This window comes from Saccostrea echinata, unplaced genomic scaffold, assembly GCF_033153115.1.
Source record: "Saccostrea echinata isolate AGI-Se365-2 ecotype Australia unplaced genomic scaffold, CSIRO_AGI_Sech_v1 ptg000012l, whole genome shotgun sequence".
NCBI lineage: Eukaryota > Metazoa > Mollusca > Bivalvia > Ostreida > Ostreidae > Saccostrea > Saccostrea echinata.
This window is the reverse complement of record NW_026889761.1, coordinates 22,920,883-22,944,130: the sequence shown is the minus strand read 5'-3', so window position 1 is coordinate 22,944,130 and position 23,248 is coordinate 22,920,883. Positions and strand designations below refer to the sequence as shown.

The window sequence follows — 23,248 nt, the reverse complement described above, 5'->3', positions numbered from 1 at the left end:
CGGGTTCTCTTTAACTTTCAAAACCGCTCGTCGAACTCGAAGTCACGGAGACAGCCGAGGCAGGCGAGTGAGAATGTCTTAGGATTCCGTGTGTGTAAGGGATGATCTTTTCTAGGATTGTAGTCACTGACCGTCAAATCAAAACTGTGAAAAATAAATAACTGATCGTCAGGTTCTCGTACGATGAGTTTTACCTAACCTGTCTCATAAACGACATCCTGTGTGTAAAAATAACAAATATTGCCAGGATTTTCAGATTTCAACATGTTCACTGCACACAGCAATTAATTAGAAGGTGAGTATTTATTTAAAAACTGTCAAACATTTCCAATAGCTTACATATGCCAAGCGATCTTCAGAATCTTAATCCTTTGTTTCTGTGTTTTATACAATACAATCTCGAATTTCCTCGATATGCATCCCTGGTTATACAATATTATAGAATACTTTTGTTATATATATTTTTGTTTTTATAATCTGCATTTTGGCGTCAGCCCTGTAAATTTTATGATTTTGTAAAGTGCTTACATCATTGCATGGCATATTGATTTTAAAAAAAGTGAGCATCCTGTATTCAAGTGTAGTCATTAAAGTACTGTAGAAGCTTTTAATTGTTAGCCTCTCCAAGTTTCTCCCATTAGGGTTGTCCCTAAGACTGGGGGCCAGAGAATTTCCCCACCAATAATGAGGTAATCCCCGGATTACTCTGGTATTTCCCCCTCATCCCACTGTTTAGGAAGGAACCCTAAACCCCTCCTACTTTTCTAGTATCCCCTGCTGTTTTAATTCTTAGGGACATGTAACCCTGCACTAGATATTGATAATTGCAGAGACACTGACAGCAACTTGATATAGTTGCCAATACAGTTGTTTGACTAGTTCCGAATTGGCTACCCATTCAGGGGTACTGTAGATGTACGCGGGCATTATTTTAAAACTAAGTTGTTTGTCAAAGTACTCACAGTAGTCCAAAGACCTGTGGATTTAAATGTACTTAATGTAGATTGATCAAACTTTAATATTCCAAAGTAACTTTAATTTAAAAAGCAAGTAAACATGGTAAATGTGGATAGTCATTTTACCGTTGTGAATAAGCTGATGAATTCCAAATAACTCAGCTGTTCCCATGCAGATTGACTTTAAAGCAATATGAGCTGCATTTTTGAGAATTTAATTTTGCTGTTAAAATGTGCTATTTTGATAAATTTCTATGTAATTTGTACCTTTTCGATCAATTTGACTTAAATAAAGTATTAAATAATTTCAGAAGAAAGATTTCTTTACAATCGAATATATAGTATTATATAAGGAATCAATATTGTACAGGACGACAATAATGTAATTCTGCTTCAACCAAAGCTTAAAAATAGTGTTTTCATCGCAAATATGAACATCAAAACTTTATAAACGTTCTTTTTTCCTGTCATTGAAATAGTTCATTACAATTTTGCAACAAATATTTCTGACATCAAACTTGCAGCTCATATTGCTTTAAATTAATTAAAAATATATGTTCTGTACATCATCAAATGAAATGCCTAGGAAAAGTTAAATTAAATGCCACCTAGTAAGATAATGGTATTTCCAATGGATTAAGACATTTTTCAATCTTTTCTTCAGTGAGGAAAACCTTTACAAGGAAACAAATATATAAGTTGGTGTTTGTTATATTACATATGATGCTTACTTTTGATACCTGAAATGTTAATATATTTGGAAAATTAAGGTGTTGACAGATGATTTTCTGTGGAAAAATATGTCACATTGTCATGTTTATCCGGATTTATTGCATTGTAAAGTAGCTTGATTATGTACCAGACTTCCGAGCATGGTCCCAATATCATAGGTATCAAATGTATTTTTACACTTTTAAATTTATTAATTTTCAGCTCTCAGCTTAATATTGATTATTCAGAACTGCATGGTCAAAATTTGGAACTGATAAAACAATTATATAATGTCCCAAAAAAAATTATGTGGCAGTCTACACTTTAGAGTAACTGTATTCGCAGGGATGATTTATGAAAATGATGATCATTGGAAATTTTATATCAGGACTGATACATTACTTAAACAATAAAATGCTTTCTTTGAATACACAACCTGGGTAAACAGGTTATGTAAATTTTCTCTGCAACAGCTGCAACCATTAATCCCTGTACTAACAGAAACATTTTATTTTTAATTGTTTAGATTTATGTCAGTATAACTAATCAAATAAAGTGGGATTAAGTAGATAAATATTATATTATTGATTTGTGTGTCATCGTATGTTTCATGGATGGAAGAGACATTGCTCAAGTGGCTTCCTTAGCAGCATTAAAGGATTGATAAACGATAGTAGTTTGTATAAGAAAAAAGGGAGATAATATTCAGTTGATGTAAATACATATATATATTAATTTGATGTGAAAGTTTTAAATAAATATATCTCGGAAACATCTAGGATCCTTTCATTTTATAATATTATCATAAAAGAAGATATCACACATGAGTATCGCAATGATGCAACTTCAGTGGCAGATACAACTATAATAATTAAAATGATTTATTATTTAAATATTTAATTAATGAGTCCTAGCTTTTTTGCTTATTTTCTAAAAGTAAATGTTGAAAATCTGTATTTTTTATTGATTTGACAACTCGAAAGGAGTTTAGTATATACATATGTCCCACAAATAGTAATGTTTTAGTTTTGCTTATCTGTTACTTTAATTCTAAAGACAGTTTAAAATATGAAACACTCAAATGAATTTGTAAATGAAGGAGACATATACTGCATGTACTGATGACTCCTTCCCCCCCCCCCCCCCCCTCCCAAATTTGTCCAAAATATATTGAAGGAAAACAGCGTAGAAACTACATGAAGTTTTTAGAATCTTCACAAATCTGTTAAAGATAAATTATGCTGATTATCAGTTTTGAAGATTTTCAGTCCCTGCATACATTAAATGTGTAATATTGTGGAATTCTCTGGGTTATCTTGCTTATTAGCTATCTATATTTATGAACTTGAGTGACCAAATTAACTGTTGACCCTGCTGCACTGTTGACCGGACACTGCACTGTGCAGGGGAGAGAGATGGGGCATTTAAGGACTTGACTGATTCACCTGTAAGGCCTTGCAGCCACAGAACAGGCTCATCCTATTGTCCAGAGACACCCAGCACAGGGGGCAAGCTATTGTGATCCCTGCCAGAGCTAATGACTATTTGAGAAGGGGGGGGGGGGGGGAGGAGAACAGAAGGAAATTCCTTCTGCTAAATGACATAGTAACTTGCTATGGATGACAACAGGAGGGGTCAAATGCATCAAGGGGTATGAAGTCGCATGTCAACAGCAATGCATGTCTACTGGAGGGCCAAACAATTGTTGTCTTTCATTTCTCAGCAGGGCGACCAAGATTAATGCTGTATTAGTTTTATTGGCTCTTGTCCTGGAAATGCAAACAATTTTCCCAGTCTGCACAAACATAATGCAGCTTCCGCCATGTCAGAACATAGATTGAATCAGTAAAGCAGATAAATTTTCTGCGTTAGGTTGCCAAACTGATCAAATGCACATGGTGTGCTTTTCTTAGGGACCAACATGCAAAGGCATATTTAAAGAAATCACTTCAGTCTTGGTAAATTTCTTTACTTAATTTTATTTTAAAAGTTAATAGTTTATTTTATTGTGCTTTCATTTTTTGCATATTATTTGATATATGTCTAGGAAAATGCTTTGTTATTCGAAAGTTTTTTTTGTTCTCACTGGACATTTGGTCCTGTGTACTTGAGGAAAACACTGGACCAACCAAATTTTTCAGACTGAAAAAAAACTAATATCAAAAAGTGAAAATGCAGAACCAAGGATATCTTAGGGTCCATGCAATTTTAATCACACTCATTTATGTACTTGGATCTGTGCAAAATTTTTTCTTAAAGCAAATGTTTTAATGATTCTATGTCAAAATGGTAAAACATAAAACCAGACATCGGACATTGTAGTCCGGTGTAAAAAACATGGCGCATCGAACTGAGGCACTGCACATTTGTCAGGTCCTACAGTCTGACATATTTTGGAAAGACTGGTATTTTGTGCACATTAAATGTCCAGCAAAATATTATTATAATTGTTAAAAACTGTTTAAAATGGAGTTGGGTTCTCCCCCTTTTTTTTCAATGTTGGTATTTCAGCTTGACAAATCAGCCATTTTAAAAAGTATTTTTGGTTTATTGTAATTTGAAAAACAATTTATGTATGATTTGTACGTGTATTATGCATTAGCGTTCTATTTGTGAATTATGATATATATACATCAGTTTTAGGTAAATATGGATTAATTAACCTTAACATTAATTTTCCCTTAACATTTAAAGTTCACTTTGCCTACAGTGTAAAGGGGACTCATCAGTCTTGATCAGCCCTTCAGTAAAATTCAAGAATTCCTGAGTTATGCAATTGTTTTTATTAATTGGCAAGACATTCATGTTTATACTATCTAGTTTTAATAAATATTTATAAAATCTCAACAGGTCAAACTTTGCACTATAAATGCTTTATTTCTATGATTTCAGGTGTTTTTTGTTTACTTTGTAGTGAATCTCTAGGAAGATGACCAAGTTTAATCTGCTGAGTTACCTCAGCAATAGAGAGAGGGGAGGGGTCAAGGTCAAATCTGGAAGGTCATCAGTTTTGGGTTATCTGGAAGAGAAAGGATCAAAACCCACCATAAACCAGGTAAATCTGTTGTTGTGTAGTTGATGAGATTTATTTTATAATGAAAAGCATTATTATTAATGGAACACAATGAAGCTTTTTTTTTTCTTAGCTCTGTTGGTCAGGGACCAAGAAGAGTTTATGCATTAGTAAGGTGTCCATCGTCTGTTCATCTGTCTGTCTGTAAACATTTTTTCTAAACACTCGTCCTCCTGCAGTTTTAGTCTGATTTCAATAAGACTTGGTACAGAGAAGACTAGTATATTGAGATACATAATTCTATTTATCAGTTTTTGATTTCGATGAACTGTGTGGCCATGCATGGTTACTAAAAATAGAAATTGCTGTAAAAATTTTCAAACACTACTCTTCCTACAGTTTTAGTCCCTTTTCAATAAGACTTTGTACAAAAGTAAACTATAAATATGATACAAAATACTTTTTATCGATTTTTGAATTCAACTAAAATTGTTGCTATGGTTACTAAAATTAGAAATTTTTGTGAAATTCTTTCAAAAAAGCTACTCCTACTACAGTGTAAGTTTGATTTCAATAAGACTTGGTACACAAATAGACTATAATTTTGTACAAAACTCTCTCAATCCGTTTTTGATTTCAACTAATGTCGCCATGATTACTAAAAGTTGAAATTTCTGTACTATTCTCTCAAAATGCTACCCCTCCTACAATTTTGATCTGATTTCAATAAGACTTGGTACACAAGTACGTGAGGTACTAAGATACATAATTCTGTATATTAGTTTTTGATTACATAATTGTGTACCAAAAAATTCAGCATGCAGCAAACTTGGGTTAGTAATGGGAAAACTTCTTAACAGGCCCAAATCATGTTATACTAGTGCCCCCCCCCCCCCCCTTCAAGTTTGAAAATAAAATATATACACTGTATATAAATCTTCCTTTATTATAAGGACATACCCGAGTAGAGTTACAATCTCATCAGAGATTTTTGTTTTTTGACTTTCGTTAGCTGCTTCCACAAGGGAAAAAAAAAATTTTGTCTTGTAACATTTTTTATTTTTGTACGTTAAAAAGGTATAAAAATATATGTGCATTCATATCATATTACATGTATAGTACCATATTTTGATCATTTTATTTTTCAGCCATGTAAACTGTCGGGACAATGCAGGGCTACATTTTTAATGGATTTTAGTCCTGATGGGTAAGCAGATTTTTATGTATGACAGGGCAGTGTATGGTCACATAATTTAAAGAGCATTTTCAAAGTACTCCAGTAATGAAAATTGATGTAGACTTTATTAGACTATTGGATTCTGAGATTTGATATTAGTTAAAAGTCTTTAGAAAGCAAACATGACTTAAGGTGCAACCTTCTTTTCTAGAGTTACGATTGCACAAATATACGACATGTTATGTGTAATTCTATGGTAGTTATGTAGTAATCTGATTCTTAATTTGATCATAGACATGTGTCTAATGGATTTAGGTGGGGTTTTATATGTCCTCTTTGTAAGGTTTGAGAGTAGTATCTGATATACAGTCAGTATACATGTACTTTATTTAAATAAAAATGTTTATTTTGCTGCATAGACACATAAAGTCAGGGCTGTGAAAAATCTTAATAATCCCTTAGTACTGGAATAGTATCCTCATCAGTTTACAGAATTATTGTTGGCAGTAAGTTGTACATTCGGTAGTAACATTTTTGCAGGAATATATTTAAATGGTAATTTGTAAGTTAACTTCTTTTTTTTAAAAAAATGTATTTGAAGACTTGGATGTTTTTCAACAAGATTCATTCACTGATTCTGATAATGAAGTGTAAATGATGTTTATAATTCACCCCGATTCCCACTCGTCAAACAGTGCCTATGTTTGATTCCAGTAATCTTTCTAAACTACCAGGAAGGCCAGAGTAAGCAAAGCGTTGGTCAGCCAGGGGTCAGATTTTCTGCACATCAAACACAATGGTCCAATAATTGGTACGATCAAATGATTTCTGGTGGTCTGGCCTCCGACTAGCCAGGTCACTGACCGGTCAACAGGTACAGGGGATAGATATAAACATCAACAGGGCAAAAATGTTTGTTTTAGTTATACGGAATCCACTGCATTCCATTAGTGAATGTGCTTCCAACACTCAGAGACTGTATTTCTGATTACCGGTATAGTCAACAGGAAATATACAGTATCATTATTGCATTCTCTGAATTATTTTAATATTTTTCTATTTATTTTTAAATTTTGGTATTTAAAAATCTTCAGGGTGACATTTCTATTGAAAAGTACATAATACTTGTATTTACCCATACTATTGGAATAAGAAAGCATATATATTCACATACATGTACCTTGCTTTATAATTGTTATAGCTATTGATCAGTGTTGAACTTTTACATGCCAGCCAAATTTCACAACTTGTATCATGATAACTTGAGGTATTGGCTGCCAAGAACAGGATCACCTTACATAACAGTGGCTGGGCTGGACATTAAACAGTACTAGTCTGTACTCTGAGTGCCTGAGGCCCAGTGTCACTGTAACCTAGCAATTCCTTACATCACCACTGGAGTCAATTATCAGACTCTGCTATATATGTCAGTGTACACCTTTCAGGGGTCGATAGTTCAGAGCATTCTATCTGACTTATAATGTGTTGTCTGGGTTTATTTATTGGGTTCATTGGTATTCTCTGTCTCTGACGATCCCTCAGAGGTATTATACTGTACATTCCTATAATTCACTTGGAAATGAAAATTTAGTGTCCATTGAACTAAAAGGGATACACGTACAGATGTACTAGTATAGTTCATTCATAATTTCAGTTGTATATAAACTATATATGCATGTCCTGAAAAGAAAAAAAAGAGATGTTGACTGGTTGTTGTTCCACTACTCTTACATAATAATTAATGTCAGTATATTTCTCCTAATATTGAGTTTACTTAGTGTTCGAAACTTGCCGTTTCTTTTTATTTAAGATCAAGAGTGTAAGGCTTAATCTTGATTTGATCCCTACTTATCAGGTCTAGCATCTAACAACAGGACTTTCCAATCACCAGCCACTTTCTGTAAGGGATCTGAATTTTATGTGGCTGTGTCATATATTTTGATTGATCTTAGAGGAGGTTTCAGTTTAGGATAGGGGGAGGGAGGTCAAAAAGAAACATGGCCTTCTCACCTTTGGTTTTATAAAGCTTGCTGCTTATCCTCTTTATAAAACCAAAGGTTTGAAGTTTAAAAAAAAAAATAAAATAAATTAGAAAGTATTTTAAAAAATACATTTCAGTCAGAAAAAATGAATTCAGTTCATATTTGGGTGAGTTTATTAATAAAAGAAAAGAAAAAAGAAACAGGTTACTGTTTAGAAAAAATGTATTTAAAAATAAAAATCCACAAAAATGAGAAAACATTGATTAAAAGGCACATAATTTTGATAATTTATCTAACTGAATTGCTAAATCACCCAGAAGAGAATCATCACTTGCACCATTAGCTAACAATGCTATTGAATTTCCATGGCATGTGACTTTTAATGAATTCTCCATGTCCCGTCTGTAATTATTTCCCTCTGTCTGATTGGCTGGTCACCTGAGGACATGGACTCTACCTGAACTCTGCCTCAAAGACCCCTTATCATTGATCAAACAAAGTCACTACAACCTAGGGATAGCAAGGGGGAGTTTTATCATTAATAAATGAACAGGAACATATGGTTTGTTAGATTGGTTGTTGTTGTGATGTGCATGGTTATAAATTTTTCTGTTTATGTCTTAATCTTATACTCATTGGACATTGTCTCCATGAGTTTTTGTGACCCCCCCCCCCCCCCCCCCCCCCCGTATCTTCTGTAGTACTCTGTTCTTACTGAAGGACAGGTATTCAGATCAGTATCATCAGAACTTACTTTCTACACAGCAAACTTCTAGGTTTTGCTGATTAATAAATTTTTCCAAACAAGTTCCCTTCTGCAGACACTTTGATACTTTTTGAAAGATAATATTGAATAGCTTGATCAGTTATCTTGGTTGAATCAGACTCTGAATCAAATCTGTTTAGACATGTATGTACCTTACAATGTATTACCTGCTATAACCAAATATAATTTTAGCTCACCTGACTCTCTAAGTGAGCTTATGCCATCACTTGGGGTCCATAGGTGTTGGTTTCATTGCCTGTCACAAACTTTTTAAAAAATCTTTTCCTCTGAAACTACAGGGCAGATTTTTCTGAAACTTTGTAGTAAAAATGATTTGGAACATGTCTTCTACAAAACAATCCACTTTTCATTTTGATCCAATCAAAAACAAGGTCACTGTTACTACAAATAGAACATGGGGGGGGGGGGGGTGATATGCAGTATTTTGCTCATTACTCAGACATTAAAAAATTCGGATAGGCAAAACTTTGCAGGTGGAAAATTATCAAGAGTTTGCATCCTTGTTGGAGTTATAGCCCCTGAAATGTCAAATTCTCTTGCTTTTGCAGGGGTTCTGGTGCTAGGGTGGGGCTATATAGATCATATAGTGAAAGTGCATTATTTCTTTGAAAATCTTCTTCTCTGCTCCTGGGTATTATTGAAACAAATTGAATACATAGTTATGATAAGCAAGGGTGATACTACCAAAATTGTGAAATTCATGGCCCCAGGGTCAGGGGTTCTGGTGCTAGGTTGGGGCTATATAGATCATATAGTGAAAGTGCATTATTTCTTTGAAAATCTTCTTCTCTACTCTTGGGTATTATTTAAACAAATTAAATACATAGTTATGATAAGCAAGAGTGACTCAACCAAAATTGTGAAATTCATAGCCCCAGGGTCAGGGATTCTGGTGCTAGGGTGGGGCTATATAGATCATATAGTGAAAATGCATTATTTCTTTGAAAATCTTCTCTACTCTTGGGTACTATTTAAACAAATTAAATACATTGTTATGATAAACAAGAGTGACTCTACCAAAATTGTGAAATTCATAGCCCCAGGGTCAGGGGTTCTGGTGCTAGGTTGGGGCTATATAGGTCATATAGTGAAAATGCATTATTTCTTTGAAAATCTTCTTCTCTACTCCTGGGTATTATTGAAACAAATTAAATACATAGTTATGATAAGCAAGAGTGACTACCAAAATTGTGAAATCCATAGCCCCAGGGTCAAGGGTTCTGGTGCTAGGGCGGGGCTTTATAGATCATATAGTGAAAGTGCATTATTTCTTTGAAAATCTTCTTCTCTACTCCTGGGTATTATTTAAACAAATTAAATACATAGTTATGATAAGCAAGAGTGCCTCTTCCAAAATTGTGAAATTCATGGCCCAAGGATCAAGGGTTCTGGTGCTAGGGCGGGGCTACATAGATCATATTATAGTGAAAGTTAGGGATGTGTGATTTTATCGGTATACCGGTATATCGTGATTTTTAATTGCGTGATACGTATCGTGATACGGAGACTAAAATACCGGTATTTAGCTACATAGTTGTAAATTCCAGATATTATTCATTTATTTGTTCATTCTTTCAAATTACAATTACAGGAAATGTAAAAAAAATGTTGAAAACGGTAAAAGAACGGCATCCTAGCATCCAAAATGGCTTGATATTATGTAAATGAAAAAATGAAAAAAAGTGAAGTTATGTTTTTGCAGCATATTTTTGGAAAATTTATGAATATTCATTTGAAATCATTGCAAAAATTGCTTGTAAAAATAGCATGATATTATCGTGATATTTGGGGGGGGGGGGGATCGTGATATATCGCGATACGAAATTTTTGCCGATACCCATCCCTAGTGAAAGTGCATTATTTCTTTGAAAATTTTCTACTCTACTCTTCGGTATTATTTAAACAAATTAAATACATAGTTATGATAAGCAAGGATGCCTCTTCCAAAATTAAGAAGTTCATGGCCCCTGGATCAGGAGTTCTGGTGTTAGGGCGGGGCTCTATTTATTATAAATGCATTTATGTTTAAAAATCTTCTTCTCTGCTCCTGGGTATTATTTAAACAAACTAATAAAATTGTTATGATGAGCAAGGATGCCTCTTCTAAAATTGTGAAATTCATGGCCCAAGAATCAGGGGTTCTGGTGTTAGGGTGGGGCTGTATAGATCCTATAGTGAAGGTGAATTATTTCTTTGATAATCTTCTTCTCTGCCCCTGGGTATTATTTTAACAAATTAAGTACATTGTTATGATACACAAGGGTGCCTCTTCAAAAATTGTGAATTTCATGGCCCCAGGGTCAAGGGTTCTGATGAAAAGGGGAGGGGGGGCTCTATTGATTATATAGTGAAAAAGCAAAATTTCTTTGAAAATATTCTTTTCTTCTCCTGGTTAAAAAGCAAAGAAGCTAAGTGTATAGTTATGATGAGCAAGAATGCTTCTTCCAGAGTAGTGAATTGCATGACCCCTGGGTCAGATGTGCTGGTGTAAGGGTGGGGCTCTTGATAATATAGTGAAAATGCATTAATTCTATTAAATAATCCTGTCTGCTCTTAGTGTTAAGCAGATAAACAAAGTGATTACTTATGATGGGCAAACTTCTGGTCCCAGGGTGAGAGGCTCTGGTGTTTCTCGCTGGGGGAGGGGGAAGGGGCTCTATTGATAAGTTTGTTAATATACTGTATGGTGATAGTGATAAATGGGGAACAGATTAGAACCTAATTTATGAACTGTTAATGAATACTAGATTAATTATTTTGTTGATCCTGATCACCCTATTTTTCTTGCTTTTGGGTAACAAAGCTTCACCTTTCAGTTCATTTTATACTCTGTGGATCCTCTAAATTGTTGCATTATACTCAGGTGACCGTTAAGGCCCTTGGGCCTCTTGTTTTTTTAATTCTTGAAAAAGAATGTCTTGAAAACTGTTAGAGTTGTAATGTAATGACAAAATCAAATCATGCTTCTATAATAAAAAAAGGTCTTTTTGTTTTAGCTCTACAATTTTTTATTAATGTTTGATCCCAGAATTTTTGTTGGAGATAAAGTCCCTGTAGTATACATTTGTTATTTGTGTAGCTTTTGGCTAAGTTATATGTATTTATTTGACAATCTTATGATCATATATGAAAATATGACCAATTCAACTAGACACAAGTTATGTACTTAGCAAATTTATAGCTATTTGATCATCCATTTTGGAATCATTACCCCTGATCAGTCAAAGTTTGTGAATTTTGGTTCTTTTGGTGAGTGATTCTGGCACTTGGGAGCTTTTTGTTTTTAAGTGGGTAATTATTTTGTCTTTCTTTCAGAACCAAGGTGGCATCCACACATGGGGACCACACAGTTAGGGTATCAGAAGTAGCAACAGGTAAATGTCTCCACATCTTGAGAGGCCACCCTCGCACACCCTGGTGTCTCGCCTTCCACCCCTCGTCCAATCAGATCCTAGCCTCAGGTTGTCTTGGAGGAGAGGTCCGAATATGGGACCTACATGTAAGTTCTATCGGTACATTTTCTACCAGGGTAAAACAGTAAATATAATATTGTAAATCACTTCTTATTTGTATGAACTTTATTTTCCCTAAATCATACGAGACTATTTGCTCATGAAAATGTTAATTTCACATATACATGTATTTGTATTATCAGAGATTATATGGGTCACCAACCCAAATTTGTGAAAATTTTATTATGCTTTAATATGAAATAAATAATATTCGGTGAAAATAAGGTGTCATAAAAATTTGATGATCTACAGTAACTGTATTCACTCCAGCATGTCCAGTAGAACTACTTACTGGTTCTCTCCACAAACATTTCTCTTTCTTTTAGTGAGTTTAAAGTCTGCATTTTTCCCTTTGTTCATAATTATTTTGGAAATTGATTTTCTGTGAATTATCAAGAAGACAATGTGCAAATTGAAATTCCCCATTTGACTGATATTCATCAATTTGCAGGGTTGTGGAACAGAAGTCTGGAGGTCAAAGGACAGTCAAGTCATAACCTCTTTGACCTTTCATCCCACAGACCATGTTTTGGTGTTTTCAGTGACCAATCATATTTACTTCTGGGATTGGAGTCAACCAGAGCCATTTGTTGTCTGTAAAACTAAATTTGAATTTGAAAAAATCAGGTTTGTATTTATTTATTACATGCCCTTGAATTCTTGAAAGTTGAATTCTTGCCCTTGAAAGTTGCCAGACTTTTTGCTGCATAATATGCAGTAAAAATATATCATTTGATACCTCATTAGATTAGTTTTTCATCAACAGTAACTTGACAAATTTTTAATATTGCCGTATTTTTTTCTATGGTAGGTGGGTGAAGTTTGACCCCCTAGGTTCATACCTATACACAGGGATTGCCAACAACATCACAGTAAGACCTACGTCCAGAGTATCCTTTATAAGGTTAGTGAGCTACCAGTTTCTCAAAGGGTAGTTTACAGATATATGCAAATCAGAATTTAGTAGATATTTGAATCAATTTTTGTAAAGGATGGAAAAAAAGTACATAAACCTTGATATTTACAGCAGTAACAGTAGCCCCGCCCCACCTAACCCACGAACCCAGCAGCTGGGTAACGTGTATGATGGTCTGGTGGAATGTTTCCAGGCATCTCGACGAGACCGAGTCCTAAACCAAACTGAGGGAGGACAGGGTAAAAATATCATTTCTGTGTTCTTAAAGACTTTATACAGATCTAGTGACATGACTTATGTACTTCAATTATATGTAAGTGTATTGCTTTATAAGCAGAGAAAATTTTTCGCACTTTAAAGACTTTCGCATTTGATTACTCTGAAAGGTGCAAATACAGGCATACTTTGGTATCTTGAAATCTTGAATACTGATATGTCAGTGTTGATTAAGGAATATATGAAAGTGAGTCTGGTCCAAATCATTATTAGAGAGGTTGAGATTTCAAACGTGTACGGGTACGTCTAGTAGGGGAATTCCCTAAATTCCTCGCATATTATGTCATCAGTTTTAGTGATGACAAGTTGTCTACACGTTCCTAAAACTTGTAGAGTGGCATCTACACGTAAGTGTAAACTTGTTGCTCTTATAATAAATATTAGTCAATGTGTGAAAACTGATAACTTGTACATTATTTAGGATGTTTAGTTTCAAGAGCAGTTATTTCAAACATCTTTTATTTACTGGCTAAAGTCAGAGTGATATCACAAATGGACTAAATAGTTGAAATGGAGACATCGATCACAATTTACACGTTCATGTTACATGGCAGTAAAATCTCAACCGACAAATTACAAGAACATGTACGTCAAAGTACATCTACACGTACCCGTACAAGTTTAAGATCTCCACCTCTCTAATATCTCAAATTCTCGGGTATCTTGAAAGTTTTTTCCAGTCTCACCATGTTTGAGATATATAAGATTGACAATACTTTGTAGTGAAATGACACATTTTTTGATTTTCAGATCTTCAGTCCTCTTCTAGCATTCAACATGGTGCATCTAATCACCCACATTCACCAGTTCATGAGGAAGGCCTCAATTTGGCAAGGCAGTATGCCTCCCACATCACAGAGTCCTCCCAAAGATCAACCTATGGGGGACCCCAGAGGACAGAAATTCCCTCTGGTGCCTCTAATGACTCCTCCTCACCTGACACTGACATGGATGTTATATCTAGTCCAGCAGAACCTCGATTGCTGAGGAACCCTCCTAGAGCGGCCTCAGCAGAGAATGATGTGAGTGGGGAGACGACACCAGATGTAGTTAGTACAGACATTGAGCCTAGTCAAACTAGGCCTGTGTCAAACAGTGATAGTGTCCCAGGAACACTGATTGTTACGGAGAGGTCACCAGAACAAGCCAGTCCCCCCTTTCAGTCTTTGGACCCTCCCACAGGAGTTAGAATTGTCTCTGAGTCACAAGCAATGAATGAATCCATCCACAGCAGGCTGGGTAATCAAGTTCATGCTTCAACTGTTGCATTTAATGTAGCACCCCAAGAGGAGAGGGCAGAGGAGATTGTTAATCTCAGTGACATAGCTTCACGAGGACTCTCTAATAATGACATATCCCAGCATTCCTCCACCACAGACTGTGAAAGAGACAACTGTCCTGTCTGTGGGAACTTCAACACGAGACACCTCAGGCGAGTGTGTGAGTCTGAGATGTTTACACAGCTACGAGCTAGACGCAGGAGTTTACAAAACTCAATAAACAATGCTTCAGCAAGGAGTGCATTCTCTCGTCCTTACTTCTATAACAGACATGGTTCACTGGTGAGACCAGAAGTTCACTCTATACACGATCCTAGTCAGTTAGGTGAGATGCATGAAATAAGACGTGTGGAGAATCCTAACGCAGGAGCTTCTAATGTGGATAATGCTACATCTAATAATAATGTACCTAGTAACACCGAGGGTGATGCTCGTCTAACCCAGGTGGGGGATAATATTGACATATGTGCCAGCATCCATGAGAACTTTGCCTCCATTACGGCGCGTATTGAACGTGAGATGAATGAACTAGACAGAAGAATAAACACTCTCAGAAATACCTTTAACGAGAGTTTAAGAAGATTACAGCATCATAGAGTGTCTTTCTTGTCTGCTCGGGAGGGGGATGTAAATGGACGTAGACCAACATCATTTCTGGTGGCCAGACACATCCAACAAGCTGAAGGAGCCTCAGCAAGCCGATTGGAAGACAGTGAGATTTTACATTATTAATTTGTCTTATATATTATATAAATAATGTAAATACCTGGTACTTAAAATAGGAACACATTCAGGGTTGAGTTTAAGATACTTTTACACAGAGAGAAATTTTTCATTTGAATTATTCAGGATTGTATTTGAAAACATCAATTATTGATGTTTGTATGTATATGTACTGTAGGTACACATTCCATGGAGAGGGGACAACACTTGCTGGAGACGGCGCTAAGGTCATCTCACCAGGACATAAGTAGTACACACACACACAGGTAGGTGTCATTATAATCACCTGTAAATTAATCAAGTGTACCTGTGCAGCCAGTACCTATTGTAAGTCACTTTTTATTTGCTAGAACCTTATTTTCCAGACCCTCTGCTTGCAAAAATTTTGTTCTCGTGTGTATTTTTATAAGTTAAGATTATATACAGTAATAAATAGAATTCCTGAAAATTTTGTCCCTCTGATAAGTATTAAGTACCTATCTCATGAAAATGAGAGGTCTTGCGAAAATTTGGTGATCTACAGTATTTACCTGTCTTGTAGTGCTCCTCGAGATCCAGATTCCTCCCAGAACTGGCAGTCTCTAGAGCGACATCATCTCCACCCACACTACTCTGTCAGTATCCTAGACAACACAATTAACCGACCCAATGACCCGATTCAGACTGCCATCAACAGAGCCATAGCAGGTTTGTAAATTAGCATTTAAAAACCAAGAAATCCCTATACATATGTGAGTTGTATCGCAATTTTCTGATGCTGCAACCTTGTAAAGACCCAGTCGATAAATTGTTATCTTTCATAAATCACAGGATACTTTACATTTAATGTCCCCCTGTATAAAACAACTGACTTTTTCAGATGCCTTCATGGGGCGTGGAGAGCCTGCTGTGGCAGCAAACATTATCAACCATACGTATCGTATCCAAGCCTGGGATTTCTCCAAGTGCTGTATACCAGATCTCACTGACAGTAAGAATAAAATAAATTAAAGGAAAAGATGATTTTTTTTTTTTTTTACATTTTTCTAATTAAAACTGTATATACAGGTATAAGAGCAACATATTTTTAACTTATAAAACTTTCAACAGATCTTAAACATAAGAATTTTTACGGTATGAAGAGTACAGGTTAAGCTCCTAATTGAAAGTTGCAATTACATTGAATGTCAAGACCAAACTTGCATGGAGAATAGCTGTATATCTAATGAATGCTTGTTAGCAGTTTTACTGTCACTACATTTGACTTTCATTTGAACACTCCTTTTGGAATGATGCATTGTCTAACTTACAGACATCTCTTGTAAATTTGAGTTCTTTAGTCTTTGATTACCTATGTTTAATGATCTCTGTAATATTCAATATTTATTTTTATTTCAGCAAAGTCCAACATCATTGTACAGCATTGTAAGCTTCACAATGAAGCTAGCTGTAATTTGTCTCAGGATGGCACCATGCTGGCAACATTTGTACCGAGTCACAGAGGTTTCCCCGACGACAATATTCTGGCTGTGTATTCCCTGGAGACCAGGACAAGGGGACAGTGCCTCTACACTAAAAGCTTTGGTAAGATGATAGATCTTCATTTCCATATTTAAATAAGGGCATTGTCATCATTTTTTCATATTTAGAGTTATACAGAGATTGTATACACAAAGTTTGTTCTTAAAGTGCAATGGTCTGTATTTGTTTGTTATTTATAAAAGGGTGTTTGTGAAGATGTTTGTCTCACTCCTTACTCTGGGATGATGAGGCATACCTTCTTACCCTTATAGATAGGAGCTGTAAAATTTTGTAACTGATGGTGCAAGTAAATGGATATTTGTATTTGTTACAGGACCAAATGCCATCTCTGTGAGCTTGTCACCTGGATGTGATTATGTGATGGTTGGGCTAGCTGCCAAACAGCTCTCCTGGGTGTTCACACCCAATCAGGTAACAGCAATATAATCACATGTCATTAGTTTCACCCAATCAGGTAACAGCAATATAATCACATGTCATTAGTTTCACCCAATCAGGTAACAGCAACATAATCACATGTCACTAGTTTCACTCAATCAAGTAGAATTATCACATGTCAGTTATATCACTCAATATTTAGCATCATGATTACCTCGTGGTTATCCAACTTACTGCAGTTCTTTTGGGGCAAAGTCAAGGAAGGTGTAAGCTGTAAATCTTGTGAGATTTACCGGATATAACATTGTTTATACTAGTGACAATCAGATGAACACTAAAAGTATAATGTATTGCAGAGGGTAGCACTGCAGATGGTAGGTGGTCTAATTTGGAATGTTTAGAGTATTTTATCGACTTCCAAAGGTAGAAATTATTAGGAAAAAATGGTTGAAATTGATGAGAAGAGTTGGCTTTGCAGAAAGTATCAACAAAAATGTAATGCAGGTGACCAGCTACTCTCAGTTTTAATAGCATGTTTTACTGAATTTAACCAGGACTGCTTTCTTATGCAACCTTAAAATCTCTAAGTGATCAGATCTTGCAGTGTATTCAACAGCACATTGTCCCCATCTCACAGACAGTTCCTACCTCCACAGCAAAAGAGTTCTTTTTGGTAATCATGATATCAAGTATTTAATAGGTAACAGCAACATTATAAAAATACAGTCACATGACACAGGAATTGCACCCTGATCATTGGCTATGATAGACGCCCTGAGTTTTGCATAAGAAATAAAGAATATATAAAAAAAATCCAAAAAAAGCAGGGAGTATCATTCATGAAATTAAAAATGCAAGCATTTCTTCTGTAGCATAGAATCAAGTTCAAATTATGGCTCAATGGCTAAGCTGGAACACAATAATGGCCAAAGTTTTACAGAGGAAAATGTAGCAAGATGACAAAAATCTTCAAACTTTTGTTCTCAGAAGCACCAGGGTCATATTTTAATCTATACTTATAAATTAATAAATTTTGCAAATAAACTCCGAAACGGCTGCACCAGAGTTCTTACTTACTCCTCTAAGAATAAACTAGATACAAGATGATGTCCGTAAACTATTTTTAGATTTCACTCGCATAGTAAGTATCGTACATTAAATTAAAAGTCTACTTTCATTTTCTATATACAGCCATGAAATAGCAAAAACGTGAGTACGGTGGCGTTTCCGGTTGGCGGATCTAAGTTACTGGCAATTTTTAATGAAACTGACAACAAGCAATCGTTTATTTATTTCATAAAAAGTCATCACTGAATTATTCAATCAAAACTTGATTTAAATGATATAAAAGAGATAAGTTGTGATAACCGATTAAAAAGGGAAATGTGCAAATTATTTTCGTCATCACCGATCTCAATATTGACGGAAGCTTCTAGAACATCATAAAGCATCGAGCCCGATGTTAAAATGAAAAACGTTGCGTGAACATTAAAAAAGCCTTTGTATGAATGGTCATTGAAATAATGGTAAATCATTGATAACACTATAAGTTGTTAATATATTTATATATCGAAAGACTATTACATATATGTAGTAGGTTTTCCTAAAAAATTTATCGGTAAAATTTGTGTATAATCTCACTGAGAGCATCGTGGCAACGAACCCGAAGTACAATTTGTACTTCATAATACACTTGCTTACATGAAAATAGAAAATTATGAATAAGGTATTGTTCAAATACAATTAAAGCTGTAAAATGTTGTGCTTTAATCAATACATTTCAGTTTTTTTCTTCTGAATACACTCTTTTGTTTAAAATACTCGGCCTATTCATAGGGCGTTAAAAGCTAATTTTTACACAGGTACTTGGGTCTTTGTTTATAAAAATGTATGTACCTTATTCATATGTAAAAAAGTAAAGTACTGTAACATTATTTACATATCAATAAAGTACATACATATTTATAAACCAAGACCCAAGTACCGGTTAATTCCCCCCTCCCCCAAATCAATTTAACAGTAAAATGTACTGACTACATATTCGCTGCTTTATCCTTGACGAAAATGAAATAAGAGCATCAGAAGTACAATATCAATAACATAGTATAACAGGTTTCACAATAAACGTCAATTAATGAAGTTGATATATTTTGAGTTTTTACAGAAAAGGGGGGATGTACATCTACTGCATGCGGGATTTTTTTTCCTGATATAAGCCAGCTGTAGGTTGTCAGTAGAAACTACAATATATTTTCTGTCGGTAGTGGTATAAATTCAATTTCCCGCGCTTGCGCGGGATTTCATCTAGTTGTTACAATAAAACATATATCTTTGAAATCTATTTTAAGAATACTGGTCGTAAATTCTCAAATTAATGTGCAATCATACCCTCTGATGTAGATTTGGCTTTCTTTAATCAAATCAGACATCTTGGACAAGCTTAAGGGTTAGGCCACAAGGAAGGACAGTTTCATACAAAAATATATTGAGTACCACAAGCACAATAAGTTTAGATGTCAAGCCTTAATATACTGAAAATTTTTTTGAGATAAATTGTAAGTTGATGGCAACTCTGTGGTGTTTTATTTTTCTACATACCAATACTTATTTGTCAAAAAATTTTGACTCGGGTGAGCATTGTAGCCCATCCATGTGACTCCTGAATTCTAAAGAGATGCTTGAATTAAAGTTTTAAGTAATGATGATTTGTTTTACAGTTGGTAGCACAGATCTTGAAGTTAGAAAACAAACATGCTGGTGAAAAGTCAATGCAGGTATGTATCAGTATGTTCATAGGAAATAAATAACACCATGTGAAATATTTTCCTATTTATATCGAGGCCACTGAGATCCTCAGTTTTAATGATGTACCTTTTCCTCAGCATGTAACCGATGTAATGCATCCTTGTGACATGGATATTCGGACCCATGTTAGTGTGAACTCCACACGATGGCTGCCAGAATCGGGGGAGGGGATTGTGTATGGAACAAACAGAGGGGATCTACATATCTGTAGGCCAGGGTGAGTGGCACAAATAACTGATTGATGTTATTTCAACCATGCAGCATTGACTGGTACATGTAGACCAGTCCATATTAAGTCTAAATAAAGACATAATTGCTATGAGTTTATATACATGTATGTGGTCTTCTACAGAGTAACTTTAGTGAAAATTTTGATGTATTTAAAGTAAAACTTTATTATGCATGTATGCCTTTTTCCAGAACTAAGATGTCCATAAAGGGGGATAACTCTGACGATAGATCAATCAGGAGAAACTTGATGCACATGCTCAGAATGTCAGGAGAACAGGAAGTGTCTCGGATTAACTCTTCCACACAGACACCAGGTGTTAGACGGAGCGCGGCGACTCAGACAGACACTGACGATAACACATAGTGAGGAAGTACTACTACTCTACTCTGGAGTAAACGGCAAAATAGAATTTAACATCTTGAATAAAATTCAAGTTCATTGAAGCACAGGACATCTCAATGTTTGATATAGTATAACTTAAATTTTGTTGTGATGTTCATATAATGATTTTGTGTATGTCGTTTGTCATGTTCTGGGCAATATATATCAGGGACATATTATTTTGAAGAATAGAATAATATCATTTTTATCCTTAGTTTCGTTACAGGGGCCATCTAATTAATGGCTTGCTTGCCCTCTTAGTTTTTTCCCATAATTAAGCCATCAGCAATTACTCTGAAAGGTGCATAGTCAACTGAAGAGTAGGGGGGGTTAAATTAGAACCTGTTCCTTTTGCCCTCTGCAATCAGGAAGAAGCTAGGCCTGGATTTAATCAGATACATAGGAAACAGCTTTCTTGTTAGCCGATCCCAGTAGCAGAGGGGTTAGGGAGCAGGGCAGATAACGTCTAAGACCAAAAACATTTGTGATTAAAAAATCTTTAAAATTTACTCTTCTATTAAAAATTCCTTCCTGTAAAAGTATCTTCCAAAATTCTCTTAAAAAAAGGTTAAAACCATTTTCAAATTAATGTAGATAAGACAGTTGTTTGTAAAATTACATTTTGTTCTTAGTTGTAAGTCATTTTATAAAGCAGGCCCCCATTTATTTTCAAAAAATTTCAAACATTGTTTTCCCTCAGTTTATGTTGTTAGTTGACATATATGTGAATGCTACATATATTTATTTATATCATTGATATTTATGAAGCATAAAATTTTTTCCTTTATGAGCAAATTAAAAAAAAAAAAAAATCATGTGTGTGATAAGTATAGCTGCAGAACTGTAGCTCTCTGGTTGAGAAGATTTGGACAGACAAACAAGAGAGCTACAGATCCAAGCTTTGTTAAAGCCTTCGATTTACTATGCTACTTTTTTGTTGCACACTTCAAGCATTATTGCTGTATAAGCATTGCCCTACTTAAAGCATGGTATCCATCAATTACCCATATATTTTACTCGTAATCTTGTTCTTTTTTTTTTTTTACCTTTAAATGGTTCCAAACAGACAATACACATCCTGAGAAAATCTAGGTAATTTTTTTTTTCGTGGTTGGGGTGGGTGTGTCAAATATCAAAATATCATTTATGTCATCTATAAAAGAAAACAAATGAATATTTATATAAAAATGAAATTAGATGTATAAAACACACGTCACAGGAGTGTAGATTTTCTCTATGTACTAGGTTTGTTTGGAACCGAGTGAAATACATGTATATGATTAGTCAACGGATACCATGCTTAAGCTGGGGAATGCACATTATACAAGAAAGGATACCAAAGCATGGGGAATAAAAAAAGCGGCACCATAAATTGAAGGTTCTTGCAATGCTTGGATCTGTAACTCTCTGGTTTGTCTTTCCAAATTTTGTTGACCAGAGAGCTACAGTTCTGCAGCTATGTTAAGTGCTGAAAAAATGATGTTATAAAGCAATTTCAAAATACATTATTCTTATTTTCTTTTATCAAAGCAGAAATGTAAACATTTAAGATTAAAAGTAATCTAAGTTCTGCTGTTAATGATGATAATAAGAGGTGAATGCCAAAATGACAGTAATCTGTCTTTTAAAGATAGTTACTCTTGAAAAAAGATGCTGTAAATGTGGCCATGAAATCTATTGTCATTGTAAATGATTTGTTTTATTGTATTGTTTTGTTATGGATCATGTAATGAAATAAAATATGGGAGCAGAATACATGATTTTAGTTACAGAATTTGTGACAGAGATATGTGTAAATCAGATCTACTTCTAGCTTTATTATACCCCCCGATGTATAGTGATTGGGATGTCTGTATGTCTGTCCGTTATGCTTTGGGGTACAAATCTCCTATCTAGAACTCCTCTTTATGACTGAATAAAATTTAATGAGACTTTCACAGGATCTTTGTTACAAAGTGCCATTGTGCACGTCTTTATTTACTTTTTGATTAAACACACTTTGGGTTTCCAATAGCAAAACATAGACACTGCCATTTTTTTCTATAATATTTAGGGGTTCCCATCTCTTATCTGCAACTCCTCCTTTACCACTGAATAAAATTTAATTAGACTTTCACAGAATCTTTTTTACACAGTGCCATTGTGCACCTTCTATTTTACTTTTTGATCAAACACATATTTCGGGTTTTCAATAACACAACATAGAACACTGCCATTCTTTTTATCATATTGAAGGGTACCCATCTCTTATCCTCAATTTCTCCTATACTACTGAATAAAATTTAATGAGACTTTCACAGAATCTTTGTTACTTAGTGCCATTGTGCACCTATTTTACGTTTTGATAGGACACACATTTCGGGTTTCCAATAGCAAAACAGACACTGCCATTTTTCTATAATATTGAGGGGTACCCATCTTTTGTTCGCAACTCCTCCTATACCAATGAATAAAATTTAGCGAGACTTTCACTGAATCTTTGTTACATGGTGCCATTGTGACCTATTATTTTTACTTTTTGGTTGGAAACATTTTTTGGGTTTCCAATAGCAAAGCATAGACATTGCCATTTTTTTTATAATATTGAGGGGTACCCAT

General features: G+C 34.8%; 1 protein-coding gene across 2 annotated transcripts; it reads left to right on the top strand.

Annotated features, from left to right (window-relative positions):
* Nucleotides 1-62: 62 nt before the first annotated feature.
* Nucleotides 63-22,403, top strand: LOC133185559 (activating molecule in BECN1-regulated autophagy protein 1-like). 2 transcript variants are annotated; one of them, XM_061320850.1, is made up of 16 exons: nt 63-295; nt 4,582-4,722; nt 5,829-5,887; nt 11,942-12,125; nt 12,590-12,765; nt 12,950-13,042; nt 13,166-13,293; nt 14,081-15,322; nt 15,512-15,599; nt 15,875-16,020; nt 16,193-16,303; nt 16,711-16,896; nt 17,168-17,265; nt 19,950-20,006; nt 20,115-20,254; nt 20,458-22,403. In XM_061320850.1, the coding sequence occupies exons 2-16, from the start codon at nt 4,597-4,599 to the stop codon at nt 20,630-20,632; spliced, it is 3,009 nt and encodes a 1,002-aa protein (XP_061176834.1). In that variant the 5' UTR covers nt 63-295; nt 4,582-4,596; the 3' UTR covers nt 20,633-22,403. The 2 variants fall into 2 exon arrangements, with proteins under 2 accessions (XP_061176834.1, XP_061176835.1); XM_061320851.1 differs by lacking the exon at nt 63-295 and adding an exon at nt 3,583-3,625.
* The last annotated feature ends 845 nt before the right edge of the window (nt 22,404-23,248 follow it).

What these genes read in the sequence shown, in the direction of transcription:
- LOC133185559 (XM_061320850.1), top strand. Translation starts at nt 4,597, where the DNA reads ATGACCAAGTTTAATCTGCTGAGTTACCTCAGCAATAGAGAGAGGGGA. An exon ending in ATGGATTTTAGTCCTGATGG is followed by an intron (nt 5,888 to 11,941) that starts GTAAGCAGATTT and finishes TCTTTCTTTCAG; the next exon opens with AACCAAGGTGGCATCCACAC. An exon ending in CTACATATCTGTAGGCCAGG is followed by an intron (nt 20,255 to 20,457) that starts GTGAGTGGCACA and finishes GCCTTTTTCCAG; the next exon opens with AACTAAGATGTCCATAAAGG.